At 39.0% G+C, this 25,509-nt stretch overlaps 1 protein-coding gene across 1 annotated transcript in view; it reads right to left on the bottom strand.

The window, feature by feature from the left end:
* Positions 1–25,509, bottom strand: part of dnah5 (dynein axonemal heavy chain 5) — a 100,126-nt gene that overhangs the window by 17,171 nt on the left and 57,446 nt on the right. Inside the window, exons 65-82 of the mRNA XM_022753641.1 lie at positions 24,960–25,163; positions 23,615–23,794; positions 21,008–21,145; positions 19,047–19,182; positions 18,593–18,774; positions 17,950–18,084; positions 16,221–16,376; positions 13,136–13,318; positions 11,533–11,637; positions 10,954–11,092; positions 10,384–10,498; positions 9,500–9,690; positions 8,206–8,327; positions 6,224–6,373; positions 5,308–5,553; positions 4,842–5,061; positions 3,290–3,495; positions 2,454–2,657 (exon numbers count right to left, since the gene is read on the bottom strand). Of these exons, the coding sequence (XP_022609362.1) occupies positions 2,454–2,657; positions 3,290–3,495; positions 4,842–5,061; positions 5,308–5,553; positions 6,224–6,373; positions 8,206–8,327; positions 9,500–9,690; positions 10,384–10,498; positions 10,954–11,092; positions 11,533–11,637; positions 13,136–13,318; positions 16,221–16,376; positions 17,950–18,084; positions 18,593–18,774; positions 19,047–19,182; positions 21,008–21,145; positions 23,615–23,794; positions 24,960–25,163 (3,012 nt within the window). The remainder of the gene's footprint in view (positions 1–2,453; positions 2,658–3,289; positions 3,496–4,841; positions 5,062–5,307; positions 5,554–6,223; positions 6,374–8,205; positions 8,328–9,499; positions 9,691–10,383; positions 10,499–10,953; positions 11,093–11,532; positions 11,638–13,135; positions 13,319–16,220; positions 16,377–17,949; positions 18,085–18,592; positions 18,775–19,046; positions 19,183–21,007; positions 21,146–23,614; positions 23,795–24,959; positions 25,164–25,509) is intronic.

The following is a 25,509-nucleotide window of genomic DNA, read 5'->3' as shown; positions in this document are numbered from 1 at the left end:
ACAGTTACGGGACCGGGGGTCAGGTATTCGGACAGCAGAGCATTTGTGAAAATATTTTTAGACAGAAATAGCTCTGAAATATTGTGAGAGAGCCCTTGTGCCCCTATTGAGCAGCATATCGCCTCAAACGGAGCTGGCAGAAACTCGCTGGCAAAGCTTATCGGAGAAATTCTCCAGCAATGTGGAATAGGTTTTTCTGTTTTTTTTCCCTCCACAGTTTCAAGTACCCATTTCCCTGCACTGCAGGTTTTGTCACTGCTAAGCCCACTGTTGGCCTGGGGGAAGTGTAGACAGCCAAGTGTCTCCTCTGATACACACAGTGTCACCAGCTGCTTCTTTTCACCCTCCAGTGAAGAGCTTCGCAAGGATATAACACATGGGAGATTCATGCCATCCCTCCGACCTAACCTACAACACTCCCTGGTTTTCCACCTATAAACACAGCCAACTGTCTTCACTAGGCCCAGGACAGAGCCAATGGTTCTAGTGCTGTGAAATGAACCATCTCTGTGGTGATGGGTAGCTGTATGTGATGTTTCAGATGGACATGTATTAGGACAAGACAGCAATCCTCAGCTGTGCCTTATAGAGAAATGTGTCTTGTGAATTCTTACCATCTCAGAGACTGCAGATTTGAATGTACATAGTTACTGGCAGCAATGGACCTTGGTTGCATCTTTCTCTCTCACAAACAACTTGTGTTATTTAACTTTTGTTAAAAGTTTTCTAAGCAAAGGAGATCACCCACTGACTGTGCACTCTCTGACAGGAGTTCTGTAGCAGTCAATACCAATTTTCCATCTGGTCTCACAGGATAAATATCTCAGCAGTATAGATGTATGCCTTCACTAATATTGTGATTAATTATTTCGTCACAAGATCAGGTGGCTAAAAGAAATCCACTGAAAACAAAAAACAAAACCTGAATACAACGCATATAAACTGGCTCTCTAATATGGTTTATTTATAGTGAACTGCTGACCCTAATAGGAATTACATGGCTGCCACTGATGCCATTCAAATTAGTGTAAAACCTAGATTTTAGGATTAAATTCAGAGCTAAAGTTGCTCTAATTAAGATTAAGAATTCTAAAAGTGACTCACTAACATCAGCTCAATGAAAAGCACTGAGTTCAAAGCTGTGTTGCTTTAATTGGTTCGAAGACATCTTGCAGTAAGTGTCTTTCTCAAAGACAGGAAGACAGACCATCTGTTACCATAGTGTAACTAATGAGGTTCCTTATGGAACTATAAAATTCAGAATAAACTTAATCTGAAGTGGCTGGACAAAGCTTTATTATGATCAATAATGTCATGTGAGTAAAGAGAACTAATATGTTGCATGCTTTGTTTTTTTAAAGGAAACATATAATCTACTTTAATACATCAAGAATGGTGCAATGGCGTGAAATGGAAATTAGCAAATGAACATGGCGCCAGAAAATAATGTTTCATCTTCATATGTTAGCACATTTCAGAAAAGATTTATTTCTTCTTGGGTTATCAGATTCCCTCTGAGCTTGTTTCTTTGTTGATTGAGAATAGCTCAGAGTTTGCACTGTGGAGACACTTGTGATTTATGTCATCATAAGCTAGTTTATCCTTCAAACATCAACCACACTGCATTCAAAGAGTCAAACATCAGGAGAGAACCTGACTAACACACTGGGAAAAATGTGAGGTGATGAAGAGAGTGTCACAGTGTGTGCTGGACAGAATAGCCTTTGTTCCTTGCTGTGGTCATTTATTTCCTCCTGGGGAATTTTAGCTTCGTTCCTGTCTGTCTGCATTTAATTTAAATACAAGGACACGTGGACACACACACAAACAGACATGCTGTGCTCTGTTGTGTATTTTGCATGTGTAGATAAAGTGTGAACGTGTGTGTATTTGTGTCAATGACAGAAAGAGAAAAAAGGGTTGTAAGCAAATTTGTGTGCGTGTGAATGTTTCATCTATGTGAGTTTATATCTGTCTATGTCTGTGTGTGTGTTCTCCAAGGCTGTGTTTGTCATTCTCTATTTGAAAGGCAGTGCAGAGGAATAAGCTTGCTGAGCCTGGCAGCCCTGAGCATCCATCATAATGAAACCAGCTTTAATGAAACTAGCTCAGGAACTGCCCCCAGACATACACACAGAGCATGTGCGCACGCACGCACACACGCACGCACGCACACACAGACTAATAAGTCATACATAATCTGTGATAAAATGAGCATGCTTGCATTCTATCTAAAATCCCAAATGGGGATCGCTTGTTGCTCTCCTCACTGTTAAAAAAAAAAAAATAGGCAACATCATACGACAGGAACATAATTTCAACAAAGATGTAGAAAATTAGGGAGTTAATGTGCCGAAACTAAAAGCTCAACAGCCTTTACACCTGTTGTATTATTTGTAGAAGTCAGATAAAAACATGTACCCTTAACCATCATCCACCAGAGAGGCACCCACCTGAATGTATGTCAGATATTGGTCAACATTGGAGCATTTCGGGATGCTGTAGCCCTTGTAGAAGTTGAAGGCAGGTCCAAACATGTCCTCACTGAACCACACCTTGGCAAAGGTGTTGAGGAGGCGCTTGTCATAGTCGTCAGTCACACGGCCACCATACTGAATCTCTCCGATCATGTACCGCACCGTGTTCCATGATACACCCTGAGGAGAAAAGAAATATTGTGATGGTTACAGTATTCACCAAAATAAAATCAGTTGATCAATTGTTCGTATCTGATTCGTGTTATTGTGAGGCATAACCTCTGAGGAAACTGGAAATACCATGGGACAGGTACTGTAGTTTTTCATCTTTAGCATGGTTATTATTTCTGATGGACATGAGTTTGAAATTAATTCCTTTCATATCAGATGGCAAACGGTATGAGAAACTCTTGTTAACTCTCACAAAAGAAACAGGATCAAAGGGACTTTTTCCTTGTTTCTTTTTATCCATTTTTGAAACTAATACAGTTATATTAGAAGCTCACATTATAATGTTGTCAAATACATTCTTATGCGAGTACAATAATTACTTGACAAACCCTAATTTCTTATGACACTATTATTAGTATTTATTTTTGACATGCTGCCACAGGAAAACTGATCAGGAGACAACCTGCTGGTCACTTCTTCCACTAGTAAGGTGTCTATTATACTCTATTTTAAATCATTATTCTGTAACTCTGCACTCAGAACTACAGTATTTGTTGGTAGCTGTTAAATATGAGTTTTTTCACATTACTTGCCCTCTATTTGAACAAACACTGGTATACAGTGAGAAGTGTCACTTCTACCTTTTTAATATCCATGTCATCGAGGTGGTTCTGAACAAACTGGACAGTGGCATTGAAGTCCGCCTGGTTGAACTCATAGGGGATGTTCCATCCCAGGGGGCCATACTTCCTCCTTTCCTGTACTGTGCTGTGGAGAAATGCAACTCCATAGAGCATCGGCTTCCACTGCACCATGTTACTGACATCCAACAGGTCCTGGTTTATACCTGGTGAGGGATACACGGATGAACACATGAGCAGTCTCTTGAACAGGAGGCTAAGAACCAGAAAATCACTGTGGCTCTGTGAGCTGTCAACAATTGGATGATTCAAAGCCTTCCAGCAGAAAGTTTGTTACTTCAACTGGTGGACGCTGGAAAATTTTAGGAACGGATACCAGTGCTGATTCCCTTTTCAAAGATGGAATAAAAAAATCAAAAGACCAAAAAATAGCTTTAGGATGGTGACTTTTGATCTGAGTTAACAAATTTTACTTAAAATTTTTCTAAATGAATCCGTTTTTCTTTTTTTTTTAATTTGTTTAAATATTTTAAGATGCAGCATTTTCTGAGACACCAGGTATGCTGTACGTACATAATGGAAACAAACTTAATAATAAAAGTTGGCAATTCTCTTTTGGGGAATCTATCAGGTAACATCTCAAAGGGCTTTACTGGACGCTGATGAGGTTTGGGAAATCTTTCCAGGCTCAAGAGAATAACTGTGTGGTGGGGGATTTAAAGCACCAGCTGAAGGTTAAATTCTAACTTTTAATCTACATAACTACCAAAATTTGGATTTGCAAAACATTCAATTACTGAAAAATGTCTCTCCAATGGCCATCTGACAAGCAATTTGGTTTCTCCTTAATCCAGGTTGTTCAGTTTTACTGTAATTTAAAATTTGGCAAGAGAGCCTCAGCTTTGAGGGAATAAGGGAAAATCAGAATGACCTGAAAACAGACTTTAATATTCTGAAAGCACTACCCACAACAAATGTAATTTTTCCAAATCTGATGAAAAAATTCAATTTCTAATTACAGCCACGATTCAAGATCTGAAGATAAGCGTGTACCCAGACTCTCAATTGCTCTTCAGGAACATGTATCCCTTTTCCATATGAGCCAGCCAAAGACAGCTGGTTTATACCTAATAAATATTCTGCTCTTCTGCTTCTTTAGGGTTTGACTCTGTGTTTCAACTTGTTTAAAACTTCAGTAACATCACAGGCTTCTGGCACTTCGATGTAACACAATGACAAACAGTTATCTTTTCTCCCACTGACTTTCCCCAAGGATATACACATCTCTTTAGTTATTGATTATGTGACTGACTGTGTGTGTGTGTGTGTGTGTGTGTGTGTGTGTGTGTGTGTGTGTGTGTGTGTGTGTGTGTGTGACCTGTTGACATTTTACTTCAGTTCATTTCAGGCTGGAGCATTGTATTGACTGATAGGAGGATACATATATGTGCATCTTTATTCCTAATACACTCTCACCACTGAACTTGCTCAGTAAATTGTGACAAAATTCTGGTTCATTTGTTTTCCTTTAAACTAAACCAAACTGGCCCACCTCCATAGGTCCTTTTAAGCCCCGCTTTGAGGCCCTGTGGTGGTTCGTTGGTGAACTTGATTGACATCTGCAGAAGGGTGATGGGAAATTGTCTGTGGACCTCTGTGGTCATCCAAAGGCGGAAGCTGTCGTGTACAAAGTCTGTCTCTGTCACTGTGTCCATTAGCTCGTCCATGAAGTCCAGACCCAGGTGGCAGTTCTGGAGTAAGGCCCAGCCCCCCTGGCGACATTTAGTAAGTGTTATCATTCAGATCAAGGACTACAAAGACATGAAGTCAAGATCCCCCAAAAAAGAGCAACTAACTCTGAAAAGGTTGATCTATCTGTTAAGGATCACAGAGTTTAAACACACATTTTTAGAAACAGAGAACTGCAATGTCTACTTCAACATATTGCATGAAACAGCATTTTCTGCTGCTAGATGAAATGATACAAAAATAGCAGCAACCTCACACCACTGACTCACATTAGCCATGGTCTGCTGCAGAAGCTTGCGGGCGTGGACCTCTTGCCCTTGTCCCATGGAGACATATCGGGTCTCAATCTTCAGTCTCTTCCCCAGTGCGATGATGGAGTCAGTTGGATCTGAGCCCATTGACAAGAAGCAGATGAGAGGTGTTCGTGGGTCTGACTCCTCCCACATCTTCTCCAAGTCAAGAACCACCCCTTCGGTGTACTTCTCCCCCATTGCATCCATTATGTATTTACGGGCCTAAAGGAGAGAGGAAAAGAACTGAGGCACAGTATATTTGTTGGCCTCATAATGCATCATTAAAACACTAGGGGAAAGACTTCAGCATTGCAGGCCAATTCAAAACTAAATATTGGAATTACTTTCTGAAAGGCCAGGGACTGAGTAAATAGTTCAAAGGAATTTTTTACTGGCTTACTCTTTTCAGTCGACAGTAAAGACTAGGGAGGTCAGACAAGGACAACTGCTGGACTGTTTGTGAGTGCAACAAAATAAATTCCACTCCGGGCTTGTCTGCAGTGAACCAAAAAAACTACCCATCAGTAAAAAGTGAATGTCCATTAGCCTTTGTAGATATTCAGGCTCAGTAAGCTTCAGAGAGAGAGCTGTTTTACTAAATGTGTGCCACTTTTCCCTTCAAGGAAAGTTTTGGCCAAGGGGGATGTTACTGTAGATTAAGATATTTTAGACTCTTTTTTTCTGGACCCAGTTTCATTAATACAAGTGAATCTTTGAAGTAAACTGGCATCTCCTTCCCAGCCCTAACCTATCCATTAATTAGGAATAAATTGCTTTAAGCTACTCAGATTTACATGACCTATACTGTTGTGTAAACCAGTGTATTGTGGCTAAACTGATTAGACAACCAAAATTTGGCTTTAAGTACACACACAGATGTGTCTTTTCTAACCTGTGCGATGGTCCTGTCGGGACACCAGCAGCGTATGAGGAGCAGGCGTCTAAAACAGTCAAGAGCCTGGTCGTAGGAGTTTGGAACGACCTCCTCCTCTGGGGCCTCCTTATCAAACCATGACTTCCACTGCTTCTCATTACGACTTATCTGAAAGACAATTTCAACAGCTCTGACACAGGATGACACATTAAAATGACAAAACCTTTCATTGCTTCCCATTATATCAAATCTGTATAGTATAAAATGTAGGAAAAACAAGACTAACCTATTATATAGCTGGACCGTGTATCGTCAATGTGCAAAATTGAGGACGTAACTGAAAACTGTTGTAGAATTGCTGTAAACAACTGACATCATCGCGTCATATTTGCAAACTGATGCTCCGCCTTTCCGCCACTCACTGAGCAATAGAAGCAGATGCTAGAGATGGCAGTACTGGCAACTCTCTTCTATGGAAAGATGCAAAGGTTTGTCCAAAAAAGTTCCTAGATCTGTTTCTAGGTTCTTTTTTGGAAAAAAAAAATCTCTAAATCTACCGATAAATGTGCGAAGTTGGCAACACCATCCTAATGGAACCTGTTTCTTCCAATTCATTTTCAAAGAGCAATGGGGAAACTCAAACATTCAGCCAGTTGACCAATGGTGTAACTTGATCAGTCAGTCAGTCAGTCAGTCAGTCAGTCAGTCAGTCAGTCAGTCAGTCATGGTCATTCATATATAACAACATATATAATGTGTACTGGTTGGTCTTTCTCTCCATTTCACATATGATTACATATGATGTCCTCTAGGTAAATGCACAAGCATACAGTATAGTATGTCTTAAATATGGATTATAAACACGAGATCCTGGATTAGCACTTGTTGTTCTGTACTTAGCTCTAATTGCTTGGAAAGCGGTTCGTATTGAATCCTTGTAAATACCATGTACTTCCAAGACATGATATGAATGCTTGACAGCACACCATATGCTATATACTGTGACATCACATAGCCTGTTAATCACTGTATTTTCACACATGCTGGAAACCAGTTTATTGGGTAAAATCAGGTTAAAGTAGGAAATCAGAGATCACGTTTACAGTACATGCACAGCCGTAACCTGGTAACCGTATAACTCGTATTCAGCTGTTGATAGAGAAGGTGCTACACATTCACATCGCACAACCAAATTTCTGAGACAGTAACTCTTCACCCACAAGGTTAAAATTGTTTCCTGAATATGATGTTTGTTTTTGGGGTGAAATGAGGAGCAGTTCATGAGCTTCTGCCGCATGTGTGTTATGAAGCCTTGTTTAAAGTGTCAAGTCTGAGCCAGAGGCTCAGATGAGTGTCTCTCTCTTGGGGAAATGACAGCACAAACCTGTCCTCACTTTGTTCTTCTTGCTAGACTGATTTCATAAGACAAATAACTGTTAATCCACCTCTCCCTGTTAATCATCCACACAAAAATACATGTGTATTTGTGTATGTGAAGAAATACAAGTTCATGTACACACATACATAGTCCTGTGTGTCTGTATGTGCCCACATGCTCAGCCAAAAGTAACTGATTGAAGGTTTCTCCAAACTAAGCTCATTTCACATAACACTGAGCTTTTCCTTCCATGGGAGCCACCGGGCTGTCAGTCACCCACAAGGGTGTATGTATATGTATGTGAGTGACAGTCAGTTGTGATGAGCGTGTGCAGGTGTGTGGATGTCTATAAAAGAGAGAGATGACGCGAGACATGATAAGACTGATATTGACATGCTTGCTAGAGCAAAGAAGAGCTGTGAAAAAATATTTAATAAGCACCTAGAGACCAATGCTGAATCTGTGTGTGTGTGTGATGACAGATGAGCTATCTGCAAACTTAATAAATAAAAGTCCTTGTGGGTTAAAACTCTCTCAGCTAAAAAGAGGTATCAGACTTGTCAGGGCACGCCTCAGTTGATCAAGCTGTGTGTGTGTGTGTGTGTGTGTGTGTGTGTTGTACCTGATCCAGTATATCAGAGAACTGCCACAGTTTGCTGAGCTCTACAAGGTTGAGCCAGGTCATGTCGAGGATCCATTTAGCTGGTTTCTGAGGGCAAGCCTTTAGGTCCAGAGATGCACCTCCTGGATACACACATACACACCACGATAAATGTTTCAAATACATGCAAACGTGCAAACATAACCTTCACACAAAAGTCATGTTGTGAGTCCATGTTCGGCAGGTCGCAGCTGACAGATGGTCAAGCTGCATGCAAGTAGCAGACTGTGTCTGTTCTGGCCTTGCCAGTTGTCATAGTTGGCTTTTATCCCTGCGGTGAGGAGCACGCCATATCTCTGAGTCAGTGAACTGCTACATTACCAGTATGTTTGAAATGTGTGTAAACCTTGAGACAAGCATTAAAAAAAAAAAAAAACAATATCTGCTGAGTGAATAATGAACAGATCATAAAAAGTAGTCTAGCAATTTTAGTCCAACTTAATCAAACAACCTGGAGGCTGTTCTGAGGTGAGCCATAGCTGTACAACAAAACGTTTAGCTTCTCTTTTTACATGTTGAGATTTTAATGCAGTCTCAGTGGAAACAGGTACACACTGGTTATGTTCGACTGCAAGGTCAAATCATGTCCAATATATATATTCTAGGTGCTGACACAAAAAATCAGTCTAACAGACTAGTAAAAGAAACACAGTTGAGGGGATCAGACTCAAGAGAGATAAAAAAACGCTTTCTTCCTGGAAACTTTTGCTTTTCCAAATACTACTGTCATCATTACAGCAGCCCAACTCTTCAGTTAATACTTGAGTTTGAAATATAAAATCCTTTTGTTGCAGCCTCATAAAATTCTGAAATTTAGTAATCAAACTAACCACTTCACACCTTTGTGCTTTAGGGAAATTATAGGATTTGAGGGAGCTATTTAGCTTGATAACAAAATCAGGAATTACATAAACAACATTACAACTGTGTTTGCAGTTTTTTCCCCAAGCATAATTATCACTTTTGGAAGGTCTGCCCTTCTCTGTAGGCACTAATTAAGTTCCATGTACTGTATTTTTGTTCAGCAGTGTGGAAATTAACCTGCAGTGTTTTGAAACTTGCTGCGTAATTCATCACATTGAACATAATGCCTTTTCTTAGCTTCGTACACACGCACCTGAATACTTCCAACTGGAAAACTTAAAAAAAAAAAAAAAAAAAAAATCAATCCACACTTTCATCTGCATGACTAACCAAGACATCACAACTTTTACAAATAAAAACTGCACATTGTTCACACATTGTTGCCTCTTACCTTTAATGAGCGTGAGGAACTCCTCATGTTTGACCCTGTTGCTCTGCATGTCAATCTTCAGGGTCAACAGCAAAGTGAAGAGGAACTTGTGTTCTTCGTACAGACCCCGTGCTGCGTACTTGTACACCTCAAAGGTCATGAACTCTATGATGTTGGTGATGCGTTTGCTGGTGATAGGACTTTTGGAGGACCTGTTCAAGAAGAATTTCAAAGCAGATATGACATCCGCAGTTTCATCCAATTTGCAGTGTGTTAGCTGCTCTGTGTCACCTTGAAAGCCCCAAATTATAAATATCACTATCACAACTTGTCACATATTTTAAACAACAAAATAAACCTCATAACATAGGTAGCTATCTTTTCTGATTTATAGCAGTTCTGACAACATATGGCAGTATCTCTTTCCTGCTGTAGTAACTGTATGGAAATGTGGAACAGGAAGAAAGATAACAGAGAGATAATGAGGTAAGTGTTAGGCAACAGATTGGAACTGTCTGGCTTCAGGACACTGGGATTTTACATAATGAGCTATCTAAAGTACTGTTAATATAATTTTACCCTTTTCAGAAATTAGTATTTTGGGAAAAGCTGTAATAGCTTCACAGACGTGTGCATTCAGCATCAGATTCAATCGCCAAGAATGTGGAACGAGTGCTCCAACTGCACCAATTGATGATACCAATAACCCAAACAAACCCCCGCCCAATGAGAATCATCTCACTGAGAGGAGCAACAAAGAAGCCAGCTATGCAAGACAGAAGCTGACATGGAGCTGTACATTAAAACTTTGTGTGTTTCAATAAAGACAAAGGTATAAGTTTTTTCTATGTTTATAAAAGAAATCAGTTCATTACAGAGAGCAGAAAATGGCAGAATAATCTCACCTAGCCAGAGAGAGGTCAAAAAGTCCAAGGAACTGTCTCAGAGAGGTCTGATACATGACATTCACCATACTCATTTCAGTGATCAAGAAGTACAGGATACTGCCTCTGGTGGCCACTGAAAACACACACAAACACAACAATTTTAACAGCAATGCCAAAAGAATTGTGGTTGTTGAAGCAAATGCTACGTTTTGCCTTTAATCATGAATCAAAAAAGTCTCTTTACAGAGTCCTGTCACACACTTTCATAAAAAATATTGGCCAGTAGAATATGTTGTGAAAAGCCGATTATGAAGTTAAATAAACTGTTTGTTTACTTTAACATTTGTTGCACAGATTGACACAGAGTTTTTATTATGAACCAAATCTGTTTTTAGGGATGGATTTGGTAGTGAAATTTTCTCTTGGACAATATCCATGTTTGTCGTTGCTTGAGCTGAATTACACACTGAAAATGAATCATTTTCATCTGATTGAACCTTGACTGAAACATGGCAGGCAATCAACCATACCAAATTACCAAAAAAAAAAAGTGTAAATTCTGTGTTTGAGCCAGTTGTCATGACCTACCAGGTCGGTACTCCTCTCTGGCAGCATTAATCTGGATCTCGGTCTCTGCAGCAATCTGTAGTTTCTGAGTAACCTCTTCAGCTGTGCGTTTGGTGTTGCCAAGGACAAGAATCAGACTCTCATCTTCCACCAGTGAACCCTACATTACAAGTCAGAAAATAGATGAAAATGGAAACATTACCCATGAAATTGCAATGGTAATGGAGTTCAGAATTAGAGCCATAGCTGGAACAGATGTGCATGTATGATTTTCTCTTATTTGTGCATTGGGTGACCTCATTTATACAACTATCTGGTCACCATTTAAAAGGTACTCCAGACAAGCATATTTTCTAGCAAATGTCACAAACAGTCTATTTTTTTTATATTGCTCTCTCATAAAGGAAGGAAGCACTAAGAAGTCAGATAAACTGGTTTTAGAATTTAAAACAAAAATGTACAAAAGTTGCTCCAAACACTGCCACATTTTCCACACTAATGAATATCATATGCCCAAATCCCTAATTCAGTCAGAGGTAACGTTGTTTAATACTTCAGAGTGATTTCTGATATATCACAGATTGAGATGTATTTCCTTGCCTGTGTGCTGGTCAGACGGTAGAGGAGGCTGTCCTCTAACTCCTTCATCTTTCTCTTGTTAGATGTCACATCTTCCAAGAGGTCTGTCCTCTCCTTCTCCAGTTCCTGGTGTCATAAGAGCACAGACAACAATACAAACACATACATGAAGGTTATAAACCTGGCCATGGGATCATTAAAATCAAAAGGGTTTATGCCTCATGAGGAGCAAGAAATTGATCAAAAAAGTTAGATGCTCTTTAGATTATAACATATTGTAAATTCACATTTTGACCTGGGACTGGGCAAGATGAAAGTTAAGTACATCCAGGCCTTATCTTGTTATCCAGACAAAATCTCATAGCAATCTGGTCGTTAGTGGACTGACTGACACCCTTTACATGTTGCTCATAACAGTATACAACCTGTCACAAGTTACCACTACTGTCAAATTCACTGATGGTTTAAACCAATTATACTGCTAAATTTAAAGCTTACTTCTGTAGTGTCCAAATTCTTCTAAAATATTTTTATGAAAAATTTATAGGAATCTCTAATTGCAGGACAAATATTTTTTCGCAGAATGTCCTAGAACTGAACACTGAAGAATGAGGAAATAAAAAGAGTCAGCTAAGAAATTCTCTATTTATAGCTTCAGCACTCTTCAGGTGCCACTGCTCTGAATGTCACGCTGACACTCTGATTTAAAGAGAATTTAGTCCTCCAGAAGCATGAACCAAACCCTCTTTCACCCACAGTAAAATCATGAGAAATGTGAGCCTTTATTTGTTGGATGTCAACTATATTTTCACTGTAAGGATTTTTATGGTCAAGATAACTGATAACTGTTATATGAAACTGGAGGGACGTATAGTATGTAAATGTCATAGCTGAGAGTTGTCTACACACGGGAGCTGAGACATAAAATGAAAGCAAATAACTGAACAACGATGTTGGGCTTTAGAAAGCTGCATGAACTGCAGAGATTCAGGCTTTATAGCTGAGGCAGTAGCTTCAGCTCCCATTATGATTAAATCCATATTTAGTACAGAGCCATTTCTCCCATCAGGCATAAATCCTTCATCTGATGATCAGCTATTACTAGGCCTTCCTACAGTCTTTTCACACTCACAATCAATGTGCCCTCTACATTGGGTGCAATTATAATGCATTTCTGTTGCCCCGGATGAAGGAATCAAGTCCCCGATACTTTTAGTGTCTTTGTGTATATATTCGGTATTGTTACATATGTGCACTATTTCTGGGAGTGTGGTTGTTTCTTTACATTGTGTCTAAAGAGCGTAGTGATTGCCATGTTCTATATTCAAAGGGTGATAATAACCTCCCAGTTATATTGTCACACAGCTTGTGCTTGCCAGAGAGAGAAAATGAGGTTCACAGTAGGAAGAGCTGTTGCAAGCCCGCATGTAAATGGTCTCCAAGGGCTCCCAGGAAATACAATGATCTAAGGAATTTGCATTAAGTCAGAGGTATATTGTTCCTACAGAAACATACTGAAGTTTAAACAAACTAATTGGTAACTATGTAACAGTATGTCACATCTTAATTGAAACAAGTAGCTAAAATAAATAGAGTGGCTACCATTTTCTTTGATTAACTTTACCTGTTTTTCTGTGAGGATGACTCTGCCCAGCAGCTGGTCCTCCAGTCCTCTCATGGTGACAGTGAAGTCAATGATGGAGGTGCGAGCACTGATTTCTGGGGTGTAAGCCGGATTAGGCAGCTTGGTGGTCACATATAGCCTAAAACCCTTCATCACATCCACCTCTTTGTCACCCACTTTCACCTGCAAAAGGAAGACAGAGTATCAAGACACATATTCATTTTCAGTTAGAATATTGACTTTATTATCAGCACAATACCAAAATAAAGAGCATATAAAATACCTATACATATACAATATATAAAGATCAAAAGCACATGTACAGTAGGAAGCAAGTTGTGGAGGGAAATTTTCTTTTTACTGCATTTATTTGTCTTGATTATTCAAATCCTTCCTAAACCACTTCAAGAAGACAAACAACACAACACATAGTCACACATTTGTCATGTCAGTCAGTCATTTACGCAAAAGCCACAATTTAAAAAAAACAACTTATGAATAGGCCAACTGACAAACATGATAAAGGTATGCTGGTGTCAGCAAACAAATGCTTTGCAGATAGAGCTGCTCAGAAACACTTCCTGTGCGTTTCAATTCATGTGCGCATGTATGTGGATATATGCTTGTGTTTGCTCTGATCAGCGTTTAATTACTCATGACAGTATAACTTCTAATTATCCATCTGCCGTTTTTTCCCTGGAGCTGTTGTCTGCAGACACCTTCAACTCGTCCTCACACCAAGATATTAATAGAAATTACAGCTTTTCAGGAAAGGGTGGGAGAGAGAGGTACGAGGGAGAGCATAAACACCTCTACTCAGGCGTCTTCTTAGGTAGTCGAGAGACTTCTGGTTGAATATGTTGTCTGCATCGAAGACATGCTTACTTGCAATCACGATAAGGTGTGAGTGTGAGCACGTTTTCCTGCAGTTGTACTTTAGGTTCAATGTATGTGTGCTTGTTTGATGTATGCGTGAGACAGAGGGAGGCAGCTGCTGCAGTGTCAGCTGCTGAATAACCAGCATCAGCCAGAGCCACGAGTTGAGAGGCGATAATGTGTGTGTGTGTGCGTGTGTGCGTGTGAGTGAGTGAGTGAGTGAGTGAGTGAGAGAGAGAGAGAGAGAGAGAGAGAGAGAGAGAGAGAGAGAGAGAGAGAGAGAGAGAGAGAGAGAGAGAGAGAGAGAGAGAGAGAGAGAGAGAGAGAGAGAGAGAGAGAGAGGCCTGCAAGCAGACTTAAACTCTGCCTCTTTCTCACAACCTTATACAATCTGTATAGTTTTATATATGTGTGTGTGTGTGTGTGTGTGGGAGTGAGATTGAGAGTGGGAAGTAAAAATCCATCCTTGTGATATACAGTACAATAATAAATTCACAAATAATGCATTTCCGCTAAGCTCTTAATTGTGTTTTGTGGAAATTGTTTCTCAAATCTTTACAAGCAAGACAGAAAAGACACATTTATTGTGTGCAATAAAAATGCTTTTTGGAAAGTTCAAACCAATTTATTGACAAAAAGACCAATTTAGAGTTTCTTGTCACGTGCAATTCTGTATTTCCTGTAATACCCAGAATTAACATCCAAAGCTTGCTTCAGGGATGTCATTTTTGCTAATAAAATGCAGACAAAATAATAACCATTCAAACCATTCTCTGCAATTTCCCAAATTAAAAATATCTCACTCCAACAGAACATTATGGGAAATTAGGAAGCTGAGACAGAGAGTGATCTATTTTTCACCATCTGGCCACAAATGACAAGAGCAAAAGGTATCTAACAGGGAGGGGGCTCAATATTGGATTTCACTTCTCATCAACAGGAAATGTAGTTTCTTGAAGCCAGTGAGACCCTCTAAAGAACAATACTGTAATTTTGTTTAATAGCCTACACTCTCATTATGAACTCATTAGACTTGCCATGGTAGAAATCACTTTGAGTGCGGCTACATATTAAATGCAGGAACATCATGTTTGTCTATTAGATTTAATTTGAAATTATTTTAAGTGCTAATTAAATGACCTCACTAATGGTGATATTTAGGGGCTGATTATGGCCTGGATATTAACATTTTCTTCTCATCTCACATTTAGCTGCAAAAAAAAATACAACACCACTACTTGAACAAGGCACAGAAAACAAACTGTGTACTTGACTTACATAAACTTACAAACAGAACCTCTTCAGTGAATCATCTGCACCATCTTAATTTTCTAACAACAATTTTACAGCAGTAACTATCTGTCTAGGTAATTATTGAGTTTAATCTATATGGCAACACAAAATGTCTGTAACATGTCTGATATTTTTAAGTGTCAATAAACAACAAAACAAATGTAAATCCTTGACTATGTTTGTGAACGAGCATCTAAAGTGTCAGTAACACTTAACTAGAGAAAGAAAAATTGGAGAAGTTTTTAGTATTTCAATAAACAACAGCAGTAAAAAAAAAAAAAAGTGTTTCTCTACTTAACCTTGTTCTAAGTTGTAAAATAAATTTCCCTGGTTACTGGTGGGTTTTAAAAAGATACCTACAGTAATGAGTCAAAAGAAGGCACAATTTGCTACAGTATAAAACCTTTTTAAAAGAGTTAGTGCAGCTGAACTTGTCTAAATTGAACAAAAAAGTGGAAAAAATTAAATCAATTATACCACAGACCCAGAAAAATAGGAAATAAGAAGGAATGATTCTGTACAGTCACTGAGTCTGCACACAATAAAACACACACTGTGAGTGACCAAGCTCACTGAGCACATTTTAATCTGTCCCCAGACAGTTAACATGATTTGGGTCAGGTGCTCCAGCTGGCATGATTAAAGAAACCAAAGACCATCTCCACCTCCAGCCAACACAACCCATGGTCTGCACTGCCAGTGAATAGGCTTGTTTTCCCCTTTGTGAGCTAATCAACCTGCATCAGTACAGGTGTGACAGCTGGCATAGTAGGAGGGAACTGGCCCCAAAGTCCCATCGTGCCACTGACCAGCACTCAAAACACACCTGTCCATTTCACACACCTCTAAACAAGGTTAAAAAAAAAATGAAATCTGGTACACAAAGATCTTAGGATGGTTATATCTGCCATGTTACCTTGTAAGTGGAGCCAGTTTTGATGAAGTTTTTCTCCAGGATGTTGTCGAGTGCAGGGTCCAACTCCTCCCCTACGTCCTCAATCAAAAGGGGACGCCCAAGAGACAGACTATCCTCCAGGTGGTTCTTGAAGTACTTATGGTTTAGTGAGGTGATCTAGGACAGAAAAATTAACCTCTAGTTAATAGATGGATTTAAAAATGGCATTTGTGTGATCTCAATCTGGAATGCAGTTGGCAGCTGGAAGCAACTGCCCCTTTGAAGGAATCAATGCTCCCATTGAGGGAAATCTCAAATGTTTTGTGTAACACAGAAGTAAATATGTGTTGATTTTAAAATATAATCACCTCAACAGCAGTCACATTTGTTTCCAACAGACTGATGCCAGACTAGTGAGCTAATCACTCAATTAAAAAAAACAAAGTGAGGAGCATCTGATTCTGTTGAGGAGAGGGACACATTTGACTTCTCACTCATTCCCTCCTTCTCCTAAGCTACAAAGGCCAGCCTCTGTCTGGGGATTGTGACAATCCAAACCAATAATACATCACTTAAGATTTTTAGAAAACCATATATTTAAAAAAAATACAGTTGGTCTAATGAGGTGACTTGTGGAAGGGGTTTAAACCCGCTGCTTAGGGGAATGCGTCTTCAGGAAACTCATAATAGGACTGCAGAATGCATTCACTCGGCTGAGAGATTGCCCCTAACAGGGCCACTGACCTTGGCTGGTCTTATTACGCCTGCAGAATTTTGCGAAGGAAAAGCATGTTGAACAATGGAAAGGACTTGAGGGCAAAAACAACACTACAGAAACTGAGGATCTAGGAGTATTACAACAAGCAATGTGAAGATTTTAGAGGCTGCTGAAAATCAAAATCTCACATTACGAAGCAGGAAGCTACATATTAATTTGGTAGCCATGAAAAGTAATGACATTGATATTCTGACTTAAGGTTGGTGTAGCTGAGTTGAACATGTTATTTATGATCTACTATTCCGTTTAATGTCATTTTTTGGCAATTCTACACTATAACAGAACAATGACAAAAAGAATGAAAACACAGAAACAGTAACTTGACACACTGCAGGCCATCAGTGGCTTTTGGAAATTATATTGTGAAAAGATGATTATGCAACATAGTTAATTGACCCACCAGAGAGCTGCTGCTGTTCTTGTATATTCATTGCTATGCCCTCATCGTACATTACAGAATGTAGCAGCAAACACATGTCACATACAGTGGCTGCATAAGTATTCAGACCCCTTCATTTTTTCATACTTTTTTGTGCTTTAGATTTCATTCTAAAAGGATAAAACACTCACTAACCCAATATGACAAACTGAAAACATATTTTCAGACTTTTTTGCAAATTTAGTAAAAATCAAAAACTGAAATCTTGCATTTCCAAATCTTTCAGGACCTTTATTCAGTACTTTGTATGTGTAATTCAATTTGCAACAGACTCCAGTCAAGAGACACATATCAAGGATAATTAAAGCACACAGGATGCACCTAATCACAGTTTGTAGTGTCACAACAAAGAATCTGAATATTTTTGTAAATAAGAGATTACTGTTTGTGTTGTTTGAATAAATCAAAAAATATTTATACAAACATGCTTTCACTTTTTTAATTATGAATTTTTTAGTGTCGATTGATGGGCAAAAGGGCAACACAATAAACAACAATACAAAGAGTGCAAAAATGAAAAAAAAATCCCAAACCTGCAGCTCATTCCTGGTTTCCTTGTTCTTAATCCAGATTTTTCCTTGTGTCTGTGGGTCAATAAGGAGGGGGAAGCGGGCAGCTTTGGTGACAATGATGCCATTCTGAATAGAAAGGTCATCACTGGGGAGCCCCTATGAGATGACAAACAAATGACTGGTGAGGCTCAATCTGTGTGTTTACTTAAGCAAATGCCACCTAATTTAAATGCATATAACTAATCTGTTTTTAAAAATTTTCTACAGCGCTATTTCATTTAGCAGCAGCACACATTGAAACAATAAACACATTTATCGTGTAAAGAATGAAATAAGTCAGTGAACTGCAATGTGCAATCTATATATACCATGTCTAGGTACTATGTTTCATACAGAAAAGGTCAAGTTTCTTTAACTTCAGATATTTTCCAGGTAGGGTTTTTGGTGATTATGCTGATGTTTTTTTGTTTTGTGAGATCAGTGTAAACACAAACACTGCTTATCCAGTTGAAAAATACAAAGTCCATCTACTAAGCACCTATCCAAGGAACTAGATCAGCAACATACAGTATAAATCACATACTGTGTATGCAACGTCAATATGGACTAAAAATATTTTTTCAGTTGATTTGATCAGCAGTTGTTACCAAAGAAGATCACTGACCTGTAGGTTCCATTCACTAACAGTGGGTGCATCAATGAGCAGCTCAGTCAGATTGAGATTGTTGCCAAATGGGATGCAACGCTGCTTCAACTCCCGCTGCCAGTCACTCAGTAGAAGATTACGAAACTCCTGATTGAAGGGGCCGGAGTAAGAGAGGAACGCTGTGGCTAGAAGAACATCACCTGGAACAAGGAGACAAAGCTGTCATTGAACTGTTGAACATATTGTTGAAAGTATTGTACTCCATGGTCTTGTAATTTAATAGTAACTTCTTGTTTACTTAATTAATCATCCGACAGAAATGCTGTCAAATCATGCCTTATACATCCAAACAACATTTCTAAACAATCTGTTATCAATGATAAAACATTGATTATTCAGTTTCAGATACATCTCTCTGATGTCAACATTTTTTGAACAACAGTTAAGTTTAGAAATAAGCTTTGAAACCCACCAACAAGGCGTTTGGTTTGGGCAGCAAACTCTTTGCTCTGCTCTGTCCATCTCTCCTTCTCGCCAGCGAGACCACTGATGAGACTGGACGCTGTCTGCATTTTGTGTCTGCAGCGCTCAGCATCCTCCAGCAGTGTCTGATGGGAAGAGAGGGCAGATAAACAGGTCAGTGGGTTGATGTGTCCAACTTGCTCTTCATCAATCCATCTAATCCTCATTCAACCAGTCATTTTCTGTATGTCTACATATTTATAGCAATCTCAGTTCTGTGTATAAAGACAGAGTGCATGTTCACATCAGTATTGAAATTCCTCCATGTGCCTCAGTACAAAGACATGCAGGTTAGGTTAATTTCAACTCTCTGAATGTTGTCTGTCTGTATGTCTTAGCCCAGTGAAAGGCATCTACCTCTACCATGCTGGGTTAGGCTTGCATCAGCTCAATAGATGGATGCATGCGTATGTTTGCATTTTCTGTCAGTACATTTGTCCTATGTCAATTCCCAAATAATCTTCCTTTTAAGAAGTATTGCAAGAGGTCACTGGCACCTCTAAGCTATTTATCACAATTATCTCTATCAGTTGTGCACTGTCAATAATATGGTTGTTTGTCCAATAGCAATGATGTCATCAATAAAGACTGCCTAACAGCCATTGTCTGAGCCTCAAATGCTTGCAGTGAGGCCGTCAATCTCGCTTTTGGCCCCTAGAGATGAACAGCTCTGCGTCCTAATCACAAAATTATAAAAAGAGTCAACTTGGGCTGTCCAGATTTCCTAATCAGGGAGTGTTGACGCAAATACTGTTCCATTTACATGTTATTTGTCACAGAACACATAGTACTGATGTTGAAAAACACAAACACAGTAGACACAATTGACAGTCTATCACTGATGTTAGCTGCATTCATTTAAAAAGCAGCACTAGGGTAACTTAGGTTGAGTAATTTTTCCTTGTTTCCATGTTTTGTTGCAGGTTATCACAGGTCTTCTGGCTGTGTTTTAAAGACAGTTGATTTCTGTGATTTCAGTTTACAGGCTCATCTTTTTTTTTCTTTTTTTTTTTTAAAAAAGGAGCAGCTCATTTGATAAAGTGCTGAGATTGTGTTAAAACACTGTATTATGATGGTAGGATGTGCAATCATGAACAGCAAGTTAAGGCTTTCTACCCTACCTTCAAGAAGCACAGCTTGGTCATAAATAGCATGGTTGCATGGTTGTCAGGACAGCATAAGATTAAGAAATGTATATTTTTTAACAAACAGACACAGGTAAAGACATTACTTACAGACTTAATTAATCTTAAGTAAGGTCATACTTTAATGTTCACTTTGTTCAACATTTTTTCCACTCATGAACAATATGCTTTAACTTAGAAACTTACTGCTGCTGTAAAAGGACAGGAGTAAGCTGAGATAGAGAATAAAATATCATTGTTCCAGGAAATCATGAACTGAATCAATAAAGCACAAAGACAGTTGTGCCAGCCATATAAAGGTAAGTGAATTACGAAAGAAAATGGGATCACCAGTTTGGATCCAGGCTGAGCATCGCAATGTCATGTGCTATTAAAACTCAGCTAAGCATATCAATATTGTAATCCCTCAGTATATTAGAGGCGTCAGTGGAACAGACCAACACTAGATGTCCAGTTATAGGAGCTGTTATCTGATATTAATTAATTTTAATACATTTTTTAAAGAGAAAAAGTCACTGAAATGTCACCAGCTTGTGCAAGTTAGCTCATATCGTAAGTATTTATTGCATTTACATTAAATAAACGATGATGCTATAAAGCTCCAGGTGTAGAAGCGGCAGCACCCATTAAATAATTCATATCACATCTGTTCAGATCACATGATCCAATTATTGTTTCAGTTGTCTTTCGAGCACATACTGTTCCTGTTTTGTGTGGTAACCTGATTTATATATGTGTTTCAAGGAGGGTAACTAAAACTATTGACCTGTTTCTCCATCATGGCCTTTTCATACTCCCCCTGTACCACATCCAGCTCTGCCTGCTTGGCATCCAGCTCAGCCTGAGCCTTCTGAAGGTCCACATTAGCTATGGCCAGACGATTCTGCTGCACAGCCAAGTTAGCCTAATAAAGAAGGGAAGAGGGAGAGAGAGAGCGAGACAAAGGGATCTGTGATTCCTTTATTGCAAAAGCCTGCAGGGGTCATGGTCAGTTCACAGAGAGATAGGAGGAGAGAAAAGACAAAAGAAAGGAAAGAGCAGATGAGGTGAACATATGGATGATTTGACAGAAAAAGAGAGAATTGTGGTAGGAATGAGTGTTTTATCTGAAGAAAAATTGGGACAGTTCTGTCTAAAGAGCAAAAACAAACAAATAAATTTAAAACGTTATTTAAAAAAAAGGATTGGAGGTGAAAATGTAGAAAATACATCTTTTGAGATTTTGGAACTGTAAAGATGTGTCACAGGCGTAGATGTAGGGACTAAGAGCTTGAGTAGTCAAACTGGAGATGCAAGAAAATAGCTTTACAGGAGAAAATGGGGGCAATAGATAGAAACTGGAAATAAACAGTGGTAAAGGGGTGATGAGAAGGGCAAGGGAGGAGGAAAGGGAAGCTGAGGACGAGCAAGGAAAAGCAGAAAGGATATTTTCTGGGTAGAGGTGGGGCTGTGGAGAAAGCACTGCAAGACATTTAGAAACAGAGATTTGGAGAAAAGTTGTGAGTATGTATAAGTGTTTGTGTGTCTGACTGCGTTTGGGTGGCCTGTAGAAGACGAAATCTGGAGTATTCATTTAATATTAATTGACATCTGAGAGGACCATCCCTGCCTGTCTTTCTGCCTGCCGGTCTGTCTAACTGTATCTCTATCTGGCAGCCTGGCTGGCCAGCTTAAAAGGAAGCTACCACTGAGCTGGAAACCAAAAAATCAATTTGCCAGGCTGTGTTCCACACGAAAGCAAAAGGTCAGGATCAAAGAGGAGAGGCAGAGAGTTCTCATGGAGGTTGTACAGAATAAGGGAAAAACATAATGTATGTACATGTGTGTGCATGTGTGTAAAAGAGAGAGAAAGAGAGAAGATGTGAAAAAGGACCAGGACAGAGCAGAGACATAAAGGTGCAAATAAAATAGAGAAAAGTGGCAGAGGTCGAAATAAGTAGGAAAATGAGACCTGGAGAAAAGGAGGGATTTAAAACGTAAAAAGGAACAATACAATGACTGAAGGGCAAGCAGAGGTGATCATCAGGCAAAGTTCTAGTGAACACAATCAAAAAGTATAACTACATTCTAGTTGAACCTTTTAAATTATTGTAATGCATCAGACATCCAGACTGCAGTGGCAGGAAGACACACTAGAAAAAAAAAAGGACCTGGGACATTTGCATGAAATCCCTGGCTGTAGCAAACAGGTGAAAACACCTATGAACTGGTGAAATATAGTTTACAATGTTGCTTTTTCTAGACATAATCCCAGTACTCTGAGCAAGTGTATTAATTAAACTGCACACCAAAGGGTTTGGTGTGCAGTGTTTGGTGTGTAGCTCTGCACCATTTTCTGCTGTCAGCATGTGTATATGGAATTAACACTGACGTGCCAGTGCATAGAAGCATTTAATTAGTGCAGCTTGAATGTAAAAAAAGACATGTCAGTCACTTAGATATTAACAGAACCTTTACTGTAGAATTCAGTATATCTCATTTCATTTTGTTGTAGAAAAACAGAGTTTCAAAAGCTTATTCATAATTAAGCTAATTCATAAGTCAAACCTTGACATTGGTTTGACTTTGTAAATTTAATCTTTTGCTGATGTAAGAACCTGATTTTCATATTCAATATTATTATTATTATTATTACTAAATGAAGATGAGGAAGTTATTATCTTAAAATAAGTTTTCTGATGTTCACCCACACACACACCAACCAAACTCTTAATTCACCCTACAGAGAGTAATCTAAATTGCCGGACACTAATTAATATGATTAAATTAAAATTGGCCCTGGGAACTTGACTCGAGATGCACCCAATTTTATTTTTATTTAATTTTAAAGCCTAATTTTCTCTTTGTCTGTCAGTCTAAATTCTTTGGGGCACTTCTATTACCTACATCATCAGCAAATTGTTTCTGCCAAAGTGTCGGGATATGAATAAATCCTTTCATATCAGAGACAGTCTGTTCTGTTTCTGTAGCCCAGGGTTTCTCTGCAGAAAAACAACCGCTCTGCTCCACAGTAAGTGTTCCTGAATAATCAGAGTGGAAGAGTGGAAGGCCATGGACTTTGCGCAGTGTCTGCATGTGCAAGTGTGCGTATCTGTGTGTGTGTGTGTGTGTGTGTGTACACTGGTGTTATTTGTGTTTGTTGATGTGATGACAGGTGCATCATAATGTGTGTAAGCGGACATTTAAGTGGATGATATAAGTCTGCTTATGTACAGTGGACTTTACAGCAGATAATTTCAATCATCTATGGGTCCACTCAACCAATAAAAACTTCACTTGAAGTATTTTTATATTCCAATTTTAATGCCATATACTGTCTACAGCAGTTCTGTTTCATCTTCTGCTGCATCACTGTGCTGGATCTGTATGTTACCTTCAAGGGTAAGACCTCCTTGTTGATGGAGAAGAAGGAGGCCATGGCTTTTGTCCAGGATGCAAGGCCGGCCACATTGCCACACACCCTCTTGGCTGTTTCAATGTTGTAGTCGGGCATGTCAAAATAAGGCTGCAGCAGCTCTACCATTTCCTCATTAATGGTGTCTTTGGGGAATTGCTGCAAGGCAGATAGAGGGGGAGAAAACATGGAAGGGCAGAGGGGAGAGAGGAGAATTTTCTAAATTAAAAAGGACTGGGACTTTTTCAGTCAATATAAAAAGAATATGGGCTATGGATTAATCACACATGTAACTCCCCTGTTACTTAAAAAGACTGTAAGAGAAATGATGAAGATACACAGATGAATTTTGACTATGTGACATAAAAATAGAGGGGAACAGCTAGTACAGGTACCTGCAATAAATGAGAGACAAGTTGTGAGAGTGAGACAGAGTGTAAATATAAAAAAGAAAGAAAAAGAAACAGGGCAGAGAAGTTCGGATGCAGATATGAGAGACAGATGAATCCAAGAGGAACAGAAAAAAAATATATGTGCAAGAGTGGGTGACTTAAAAAGGTAAGGAAGCAAAAAGAAAAAGATACAGAGGTACACAGGTAAGATAAAAGACCTGGTGCAGTGGTGTTGGGTGACAAGAGATGACATAGAAGTAACAGAAAAAACGATGAGAGAGAGAGAGATGGGTAGACATAAAAAAGCAACAATGACAGGGATGTAAAATTGGAACAAGTTGATGATCTAAGAAGAGCTGTGGACTGTTGTGTATTCAAATTTGTGAAGTGAAATCCAAGACCACGAGATGGCTTTAAGCTGTCTGTCTATTTTACACTTTATCCTGATGTAATCAATTCAATCAGGCTTTGATTTAATCAACTGGGCCAAACCTGTATTTCTGATCTCTTGAGCCAATATGTACAAGAGTATACACTTAAAAAAGTTTTATTAATATTGTTATTGTTACAAACAGTAAAATACAGCATTTGTAACATCTGAGAAAAAGGTAATTTACACTGGGATGTTATTGAAGAGTGTAATGCAGATATTTCCTGAAATTATTTTATTTTGGTAAGTACCCACCAACATAAGATTTTAGCCTTATGTTTTCTGATTTAATTTTACAAAACAAATTTGATGGAAGGTCTGGTCTTTCAGTAATGCATGTACAACAATTTTACCTTTCCATCTTCTATATGGTAAATAACTCTATAGGTTCCCAAGAATATCACCCAAATCGTGTGGTTTATAGCATATGTGAGCAAGCCCTCTGCAGCATCTACACCTTACTTCAATCTCAACTGTATGAAGTAGACATTAGCGAGCGTACCTGCAGACTGCCCAGGAAGTTTCCAGCTGTCATGAGTTTCAAGGACTCTTGCCATGACGGCGTGTTGCAGTTCTTCTCTGGGTCGATCTTTACTGTGTTGACCCGCCTCTGGAAGAGCAGCAGTACACAGTCCATGATCCGCATGATGAGGTGAGGGGGGCGGCCAAGTGTGCGTACAGTGGCTATGTCTGATGGTTTGATTGTCTGAGTGGGAACAGAGAGAGAAGGATTTAGACAATAAGAAAATAAGGACAACATAGGTTAACGGAGGTCTAGTCTTTAAGTGTATTTTACAGCAGAGTCAGGACACTCATAACAATAAAACAAGGAAAGCAATTACACTGGCATATTTTTCTTTCTATGTTGTAATACTCTTTGTGCCCATCTCTTCAAATGGGAAGACAGAAAATGTGTGTGTGTGTGTGTGTGTGTGTGTGTGTGGGGGGGGGGGGGGGTTAATGAGGAAAGAGAATTTAAGTTGACAAACAAATTGGATGTACACAGGGCACACAATGAGGTATAAGGAGGAGCAGAGAGAGAATTAACTGAG

The sequence above is a fragment of the Seriola dumerili genome, unplaced genomic scaffold (genome assembly GCF_002260705.1).
Source record: "Seriola dumerili isolate Sdu_G_001 unplaced genomic scaffold, Sdu_1.0 BDQW01000191.1, whole genome shotgun sequence".
Taxonomy (NCBI): domain Eukaryota; kingdom Metazoa; phylum Chordata; class Actinopteri; order Carangiformes; family Carangidae; genus Seriola; species Seriola dumerili.
This window is presented reverse-complemented; position numbering and strand designations above follow the sequence as displayed.